This window comes from Bactrocera oleae, chromosome 3 (assembly GCF_042242935.1).
Source record: "Bactrocera oleae isolate idBacOlea1 chromosome 3, idBacOlea1, whole genome shotgun sequence".
NCBI classification, from domain to species: Eukaryota; Metazoa; Arthropoda; class Insecta; order Diptera; family Tephritidae; genus Bactrocera; species Bactrocera oleae.
Window position 1 is genome coordinate 20,048,051 of NC_091537.1, and position 10,084 is coordinate 20,058,134.

The window sequence follows — 10,084 nt, forward strand, 5'->3', positions numbered from 1 at the left end:
AAAAGGCTATTGAAAAAAGTCCACACAAAAAATGTCTTCCTTAACGCCAGACACCTTTCCACCGTGTCCCTGGGGATCGGCTACAGTACCAAGGGAATACAAAATTTTTTAATATGGATCGCCAATTATTACTGTTTATTTTATTTATTTATGAAATAAAGCGACTTTTCATAAAAATTCGCGAAAAATCGTGTTTTTTCTGACTTGCAATTGGATGTAAACCCTTACTTTTTTCACGGCTCTTTCATAAACTTAAATACTTCGACAATAAAACTTGTTCACTTAAAAGTCCGCCAGATCAGTCTAAGATCTTTGAAGAGGTAACATAATCTTTATAAATACAGTCTTCAATTAAATCCAAATAGAGAAGATACAACACGAACTGAAACCTATATTCGATATAAATACCAAATCTAATACGAGTATACTATTTTATTTCAATATTTTTCTATGCGAACAGCGAAGGTGAACGTATGAATAAGGTGTTAGGCTTCCCTAAATTACCATGAGTTATGAACTCTCTATCTGAATATCCAAATGATAAGCCCATAATTTAAAACTGATTAGATAGCGGAGCTAATAAAATAAATTTATTACACATAATTTTCATTCATACCGATTTTTCCTACCGGGTCGGTATGAAAATAAATTTATAATTATGTATGTAATGCATGTGTGTAAGTAGTTGTAAATTTATTTTCAAGCAAATATTGAATAATTTTTTATTTATTTAATAGTTTAATTAGTCACAGTTACTATGTAAAGTGTAATTAAATTTATGGTTTCAATATTCAATGCTTTTTTCGGAATTCCCTCCTTCTCTCGCTACTTTTGCCCTTCAGCCGCTCTGTTTGGGTCTAGCCCCGATGACGACTCATTAATTTGCACTTGCTTGAGGCGTGACGATAATTGTCGCGACGCTGCCAAGTCCCGTTTATAATTTGCAATGGCCGTTTCCAGTATTTGCTCAACTGGTGAGAAAGTGGCTCGAGAACGTAAACGCGCTTTAGCAATATCCAAAGACTATACAAATATATAGAGAATAAAGAGTATTTCACAAAAATAATTCTTCCATATAAATCTATATTATGTAGTTGATATTTAAAACGTTTTCACACCTTAAGTAAGTTCGTGTTTCTCGCAATGGATTCCTCATATGAGAGTACCTTATTTGTCTGTGCTGAAGTCTTTTTGGTTCTCTGCTGTTCTAATTTCTGCAATTTATTTTCATCAGCTTTGCTGCAAAAATAAATGTTTTATAGATTTCATATATTCATATTTATATACAATTTTATATTCGACTATCTCAATGACAGGAAGTGTCAAATCTTGAGTTCTGATCTGTAGTATAAGAATTGAGCTCAAGTTACGAACCCCGAACCGAACTATAGAAACCCATCTGATGTAAGTGGAATATACTTTATATGAAATATGCATAAGATGTCTGCCAATGAGTCTTGTGCCGCACACTAATGTTATTGAATATATTCGAAGTACTATAATTGTCGGACAAAGGGTAAAGTACTGTTATATGGGAACGTGGAGTGTTTCTTTATCTTTGATTTCATTGTGTGATACTATCAAACAAAATTTATTCAAACATTTGAATACTTTTGTGTGTTGCTATTGAGAAACCTGAAAACATTTCCAAATCATTATTTTCAAATCGATGTTATCCAGAAAGTAATAGTGGTTTTTGTAGTAATATAATAAATTGGAGAATCAAACCAAAAAACTCATCATCCACCATTTTAACCACATTCCAGTGGTACTAAGAAGTGTAATGATTCTTTAAATCCTCACTATCGCTTAAAAGCTTATAGACACGTGAGTCTGAGTTATGCTTTCCTTTTTAAATCTCATTAGGAACGTCTGCATGGTTGTCGAGATCCATTAACACATTGTTTCTTTCGAAGAACTTCCCCTATTGGTACTTCCACTAGCAGCTGGATATTACCTTTTCTTCTTCTCATTCGAAATCACAAAATTTCTTCGTTCGTCTTTCTTGTCACAAACCCTTATTTGTGTTATGATTTGGGTATAGCAAACATGAAAGATTACTGGCAGCCAAAACGGAGCGAATAAGATCTATGATCGTTGACTTTTGTTGGTATCGTGTTGTGAAAAGCTTTTCCTTAGTGACTTATATCCGATTCTTCCTTAGTGACTTATATCCGATTCTTCCTTTTTTATGCGGGTTGTTCGGGACAACTTTTAACATCAGGAAAAATGAGTTGATCCTTAGGTCCGATAAGTGTTAAGCCAAAAAAAATCAATACTTTTTTGGTCGTGGTGGCTTCAACATGCTCATCCGACTCAAATATCTTTCACTGCGAATGACTGTTAAAAGTTTTGATGCGATTCACACGGAAAATACGGTGGATCGAGCAGCAGTTCGTAGTCTAATTCAAGCAATTTGGCCATAGCGACGACGGAGGTGTAGGCTGGTGCGTTTTCTTCGTACAGGGTAGCTCACGAATCGTGCTACAAAAACATACCATAATAACCTTTTTTGTGAGTGAGTAATCGACTTACTTTCTTTTTATTTGCCATGTTATTATTAAAATTCTTTAAAAATTAATATTTGGGATACCGAAAGGAGAGTTTAGATAGTGCAGCGGTATTATGCTTTGCAGTCCGTCAATTCCGTCCACAGAGAGTTCAGACGGTATTTTGGCGGCATTTTCCTGAGTAGATGGACCATTAAAAGGTTGATAAACATGTTCGCCGAATCTGGAAGTATCGCAAGAAAACCGTACCATTGAGATGCGTATGTTCGTATTCAAAAAAGAATCGCTGATGTTGCATCATAAATTCAGGCAAATCCAAGAGTTTCAAACCGCAACTTATTGGCGCAACTTGGATTAGTAGATGGTAATTACAACGGATAATTAATGATGACTTAAACCTGTTTCCATACAAAGTTTAACAAGCTGGTTAAACTGTGTAGATTTACCTATTTGAATGGAGTTTTGCCATAAAATGATTGAAATGATCGAAGAAGACACTTGATAAATTGCCTGTTTATGTTTGATGAGGTCGATTTTGATATAATCGGAAATATAATTTTAATAGCGTTTGGTTCCAGGAAAACGGAGCCACTGCAGAAATAGGCAGAACGGTTATTGCGGAGCTCCAACGAAAATTTGAAAACAAATTAATATCAAGAAACTCCACTTTCCGCTGGCCCCCAAGATCACCTGACCTCTGCAACAGACTTTTTTAATGGGGTTATATCAAGCAAGTGGTGTACAAAACCAAACCCAATATCTGACTAAAATGAGGTAGTCTAATTTAAAAAAAAAAGTTATTACGGTTTGTTTTTGTAGCACGATTCGTGAGCCACGCTGTAGAAGTGCACTTTTTCGTTCAGCATTGTAGAGCCTTGTGACCATTTTGCACTTCTCCAAGTTGTCGATGTAGATAAAGATTGGAAGATCCAGAAGACGGTGCCATCATATTTCGACTGTTCATTTTTCTATGGTGTGTATCAGTGGATACATGTTTCGTCTTGAGTACTAGAAATTATCAGTTTTCGGGCAACTAGGTGTGGCTCATCAAAAACCAATTTAAACTAAATTGTCGACCGATATTATTCTTTTTCCATTATTTTTAAAACTAGTTCGATTCGACTGAAGATCGGTTACTGTCGTCTACTAGAATATACTACTCGATATTAAATTCCCCTTGCCATAGTGGCGACACCGGGCGGTGAGGCTAAGTACATATTTATAAATGGTACTTATTGGACCACCCTGTATGTTTATTGAACATTTGTTTATTTTCGCAAAGTATGAAAATATGTTTTCAAAAGTGTTTTTGGCCTGCATATAATCCACATAGCGCATATTTTATATAACGCTAGGCGCATTGTTGTGTTATATGAATAATTGAAATTAATTACGAATTCCATTGGCGATTACTCACATTTTTTCCAGTCTTCTGTCGATCTCTGCTTCCAGCGCTGAGTATTTTTCATTAATTTCGCTTATTGCATCCATACTTATTGTGTTCGACAACTGTCAGACACTTATAGAACCTTTAATTTATTTTAATTATTAACAAAATGAACGCATTTTCACGGCTAAAGTAACACGTGTAGTAAAAGCAAAGTAAATAAAACAGTAAACAGTCGTACCTTGCATATAAAACGCACTGTTGTCAAGACAACAACAAATGCATTTAAATGGGGTGATTATTCGAATGCAAATACAATGTTCTTGATGCCATATGTACATGCTTGTTATAACCTCGTAATGTACTACCAAGGGCTTACTAGTTTAGTTAACCTAACGCTTGTTTGTAACGCCTAAAGTTATACCTCTATATTATCAAAATTATCAGAATGACGACACGAATTCTGTTATTAGTGTCGTCTGTCCGTTCGTACATATCTGATTTGATTCTTTTTTAAAGTGTGTTGACCCCGCCCTCTAATAGGTTTAATGTAGATATCTCACAATTCGCTAATGCTATACCAAGCAAACTAGGGGGAAATGTTTACGTCTAGCTCTTCATCATGATGTGAAAATGGATGAAATATATATAGCTCAAATATCGGTAGTTTTGATGCCTGCGAAAACATTCCAGCTTGGAAAGGAATATATTATTTTCCTTAAAAGAAAGCATGCCAGTCTCACTATTAAGGTTTTCGACGGGAGACATCCTATAATAATCCGGAGTGCTGCGATCTGACTTGTTTGTGTCTTTTCAGTTGCGTTCTTCTGCATGCAAGCGACCATATTGGGGCTGCATAATTGAAGACCGGCTGGTTGATTGCCATGTAAGTGGCCAGATTTTGGATCAGTAAGTAAAAAAATCAATACATTATCTCTTCCTCTTTAGATATTATTAATTAATTTTACGTTCACTTTTACTTATGCAGCATCTTATTTTGTTCATTCGTATTTTTTCTGTTTATATTATTTTTTTTTATTATTAAGAAATGGAAATTTTGCAGTACCTATTGCCCTCATAGATTTTGAATTAATTTTGGTTTTTGTAAACTATGCCTTAGCAACAATGACATACATACAACCAAGCGGAGATAACAAAATAATAAATAAATTTAAAATGATTAAGACATCGAGAAATCTTTAAAATGATCAATATATTAGGAATTTTAAATTTATTTTTTTTTCGAATTCCGTGTGAACGCAGTTTTCATACACATTCTGTAGTACAAATATTTAATACTTGATTTGTGCCCGCACTTATGACAATTAATTTCAAAAACCTCATTATACACAGCGTTACTATGATAAAAGCATTTAGTTGACTATTTCGTTTAGTTTCGTCTCTTATAAATATGTATGTATGTAATAGTTATATATGTAAGTAGCTTAAAGCCTCCACTATGTGAGAGAGTCACTTATGACTTTAATATAAAATCACTAATAATGGGCGCCACTCGCTCTGGCGTTACCAAATGCAAGTGATGCGTGCCAGGTACTTTCTCAAATATCACCAATTTTGCATGCTTTCGCAACGTTTCAATTACTTCCAAATAGAATTGGGGATTTTGGAAATTCATACCAGGTTCCGCGCGTATATTGAGTACTTTACAGCGTATCTGCTTAGCATAGGCCAGTACTTGCTCCATTGTAAACATGCCCAGCAAACTCACTTTCAAACGTAAATCTCGCACAAAATTATAGCCATCTTTCTCCATTTCCGGTGGCACGGGTACCATGCCACGACGCATCAACACTTTAACGGACTCCTCATCCACCGAACCGTCATAGGCATCTAAAACTAATTTGACCATCTCTTCATAACTATAGCACGGTAGTTTTTTTAACGGTAATTTTTCATAATCCAGAAGTTTATCTAAAGCCCAGCCAGTAGTAGCTGCCGTACGTTCGATACTACGCACAGTCGGACCGGCTATGTCAATGTTGATGAGTTTATCTACTTCATCAGGAAAGCTAGCTGCATACATGAATGTGAGGGCGCCACCCATTGAATGGCCCAATAGTGTAACGTTTTCCCAGCCATAGAGACGTACAATACGCCGTATTACACAAATGCCATCCCAAAAGATGAAATACTGCATACCCTTGGGATAATGTGAAGATTTGCCATGTCCTGGTAGATCAATGCAGAGTATTGGAATGTGTGCGGGAAGCAGTGGACACAGGCGATCGAATGTGCCGGCATTATCTTGCCAACCATGAAACGCTAGTACTGGCTGACGATTACGTGGACCCCACCATTTGCCTGAAAGTGACGATACGAATATAATACAGCTATTTTTATGCACATTATTGTATTGATTATTACACTCTCACATATGTACATAGATATAACCAAATCATAAGCAAACTAAAGGTACGTTTATATTGCAAAAACAAAATTTAAATAATTAAAAAGCAATATTTAACAAATTAAATTAGAAAATTAATAAACATATTTAAAATTACAAATAAAAAAAAATTAAAATAAAAAAAATTATTTAAAACAAATATTATTAAACTTAAAAAAAAAAAAATTATAAAAACTACACAACAATTTTAATTAAAAAAATATTATTAAAATTAAAAAAATATATTATTAAAATTAAAAAAAATATTATTAAAATTAAAAAAAAAACACTTTTCTACCAACACTATTAAGTTTATTGTTCGCACATTTTTTTGTCATTACGTCATATTGGCCAAAAGTTTTCTTAAATGCAATTTATATTTACACGACAAATAAGAAAATATGTTAATAGGAATCAGTAAATAATTTTGACATTTTACCATAAAACTATTTGCACATTTACATTTTAGAAAGCACTGTTTATATTCGCTAAAACGAGATTTGAACGCTTAACTTTAATGCGTAATATGACAAATGAAATCAGCGAGTTGCTTATCACCATTTTCGAAGCAATAAAGAAAGATTAATAAGCGCACCTGCATACACAAATATATCAGTAAAATATTTTTAAACCGATATGAACTTTTGATTACTTTACTATTGTATAGTCATTTTATTTTTGGCTAATAATATGCAACTAGCGCATTAAAACCAGTTATATTTTTCAGCGACAACCAAATGAACCCAAATACATATTATATATTTGACAGAGTAAAGCAAATAGCCAATTTTTAATTTAAAATTTTATCGCTGAGCACTGTGTTTTAATCAAACAAATGTCGTTACGGACAAATGACTAATCTAAATGTCTAGCCTGATAATAGCTACAAATATACGCAAACACATATATTCATATGTATATATGTATGAAAGCTTAGTTTAGTATTGCACATCCAACAAAAAAGTGGACACTAATTTTATTTAAAAAAATTCATCAGATTTCGTATTGGTTTAACTCAACAGTAAAAGCTGAACAGAGATATAATATTAAAAACGTATTGCATTTAAACGGAAACATGACATAGAATCGAATGACAATGGCAAATTTGTAAACAGTAACGGCGACTGCAAAAAAATAATATTTAAATGATACATTAGCAATAGCGAATTATATATTTTTAAAAACCTCCCGCTTCATTTGTTCAGTATATGTGGCTTTATAAATGTATCAATTTAACATAAATTTAATTATCAGGCGTTTCAAATCGAGTTGTCTACATATGTATGTATATTAGAGCGTAACTTTTTATATTCATTTGACACAGGTGTTTAAAATTAAAAAAAGAATATACGAACTAGTTTAACTGTGAACGCGATTTGGCTATTATCGACGCGAATGTATGTATTTATTAGTACTCTAAAATGTCTCTACCATATCTATGCAAATCATTCATACACTTTAGATAACATACCAGCTATAATACCCCATGGTACATCAATTGTGATTTCTTTCCATGAATCGTCATCTCTGCAGGGGCCGTTGCCATCTGTAAGCAATAACAAAATTACAATAGACGTCCGTCTGTAATGATATTACAAAATCTTGCAAACTCATTCGCCAAAATCAGAGCTTAGACCGCTGACGTAAAGGCTACGTACATACGTTGTGCACATGTATCGCAAGAGCGTGTGGCGTAATATTTACAACTTTTTTTATAACGCATGCACATATATATACCTAATAGAATATGTATATATGCACAGTACACATAACAAAATAAACATGCGATAGCTTTTTTTCTCACTTAAGAGCACAGCTGTTTAGCGGATGCCATAGCTTTCTTGCACATACGCATATATTCATTAACGTACGTGCATTTAACGTGTATTAAATGCATTCACGGTCGTTTCCGCAAGCACGAATTTTCATCAAAAAGCTCTTTGACACCTTACTCAATAAAGTATTTCGTTTTTTTAATTTATACACTAACTTGCTTTTGCTGTTGTGGCTGTATTTCCATTTGTACTTGTGCTTGCACCATTCAATTCAGCTGAAGCCGCGCTTGACTCGTTCAAATCCATTTTACGTATATTTTGTTGTTTCTTTAAACGTACAAAGCTATTGAAAGACAACGGCGACGACTACACTATAACAAATTGCAATTCCCTAACACGATTCCAAACTGTTTGTTGCGAAAGCCAAAAAAGTTGCTTTGACAAAAATTTTCTGATTGACATAAAGAACATAGAAAATCAGCTGACATCTTGCATTTTTGAATGTTGCCACATAATTGAGAAATTAGCTGTCAGCTGAAAAGTTGCCAGATCAACCCTACTGGCGCCAAATACTTAACGTGATTCGTTATTGTATTGCGATTTTTTTGTGAATTAATTAATCAATTCGTTTAGGAAACTGATTTATCCAAAATATGTTAACGATTGTTTGTTTTATCATAGCCGTTAAGTGTAAAGTATTGCAAAAGAGTATAATTGTAAAAGTATCACCACTTATTGAACAATGTACATATGAGCAAAACTTTTAAATTTAAAAATGGTTTCACGGATTAAAATATAATTATTATTTTTAATAGAATTACCATCATTATGAAAACTAAAAAATGAGTAAAATTTTAAGGTATAGTCAAGAAGTACCTCATACCACTCAAAAGTGTGTGGATACATAAACTTTTTTACACAAAATTGAAATTATCATTATTACTTTTGAATTTATATGTATAAAGTCCAAAATAACAACAATCACAAACATGCTGTTTAAATACTCTCGTTTCTAAACATAAGAGATAGGACACAGACTCAGAGAAAGCCTAAATATAAACTATATTTCACTTGCCCTGAATGACTCACTAACCGTGGTAATTTTGTCCTCAGTCATATGTCAGAGCACTGTTAGGTGGAAAGCTGTCAGCAAAGTACCAAGAATTTTTAACTGCTTTTCCGGCTTTAAATACAAAACATTTCGAAAATAATGTCAAACGAATCGAACACTATTCAGCGTGATTCAATGCAAAGTACTGGGGAAATATTATCGAATCTTGTAACCTTTGAAATCTTCATTGAAAATTAACTGTCATTATTTCAAATTAGTTTTTGCAGCCTGCATATCAAAAATATTAAAAGCGTTAGGTCTAATATAGAAACAGAGACGAAATTATTTCAAATGTTGCATAAATACGTGGCGCGTTCAATTTTATCTGCGGTTCAGCCGCAAGCAATTCGAAACGGAATGTTTAAGCGTGGATATGAGGCCACTAGAGCTGGTCCACCAAAATATCCAATAAGCACTCTTGATGTTATTCTACTCGGTGGAGGTTTCATCTTTACCATCTGCATAATGCCAATCTGGGGTTTAAAGCAAGTGCCGAAATGGTCGGAAATTCACAATTCATCATAAAATATATGTACATATATAAAAGATTTTCTTCGAATAAATTGAATTATTGAGAAGAAATGTTTGTTTTCTTTATTGAAGGACATTCTATTTTTCATTAGTACAGTAAAGTTCACTTGATTCGACCTAAAACTCTGATTGTAGGGTAATTTCTTTAAGTTTTGAAGCAGATAAAAAGTAGTGGGAAACTTATTCTGTATAACAAGGCGATGGTTTTGGTGAAAATATGAAGTCGTTGTGGTTCGTAACCTAAATTTTAAATTTGTATTAAATACTACCGGAGTTTGTGTTTTCGGCCAAGAACTTTGAATTTAAGTTTTGAAGCAAATAAAAGCTGCAGAGAACTCAATAGCGACAATGAAGACATAGTTT

General features: G+C 33.4%; 2 protein-coding genes across 2 annotated transcripts; both read right to left on the bottom strand.

The window, feature by feature from the left end:
• Positions 1-710: 710 nt before the first annotated feature.
• On the bottom strand, positions 711-4,932 carry LOC106615643 (uncharacterized). Its single transcript, XM_014231956.3, has 3 exons — positions 3,928-4,932; positions 1,119-1,239; positions 711-1,023 (listed from the first exon to the last, which is right to left on the bottom strand). The coding sequence occupies exons 1-3, from the start codon at positions 3,999-4,001 to the stop codon at positions 826-828; spliced, it is 393 nt and encodes a 130-aa protein (XP_014087431.1). The 5' UTR covers positions 4,002-4,932; the 3' UTR covers positions 711-825.
• Positions 4,933-5,090: 158 nt separating this feature from the next.
• kraken (serine hydrolase like 2 kraken) lies at positions 5,091-8,516 on the bottom strand. Its single transcript, XM_014231943.3, has 3 exons — positions 8,295-8,516; positions 7,776-7,850; positions 5,091-6,219 (listed from the first exon to the last, which is right to left on the bottom strand). Exons 1-3 carry the CDS (start codon positions 8,383-8,385, stop codon positions 5,372-5,374), a joined length of 1,014 nt encoding a protein of 337 aa, XP_014087418.2. The 5' UTR covers positions 8,386-8,516; the 3' UTR covers positions 5,091-5,371.
• Positions 8,517-10,084: the final 1,568 nt, after the last annotated feature.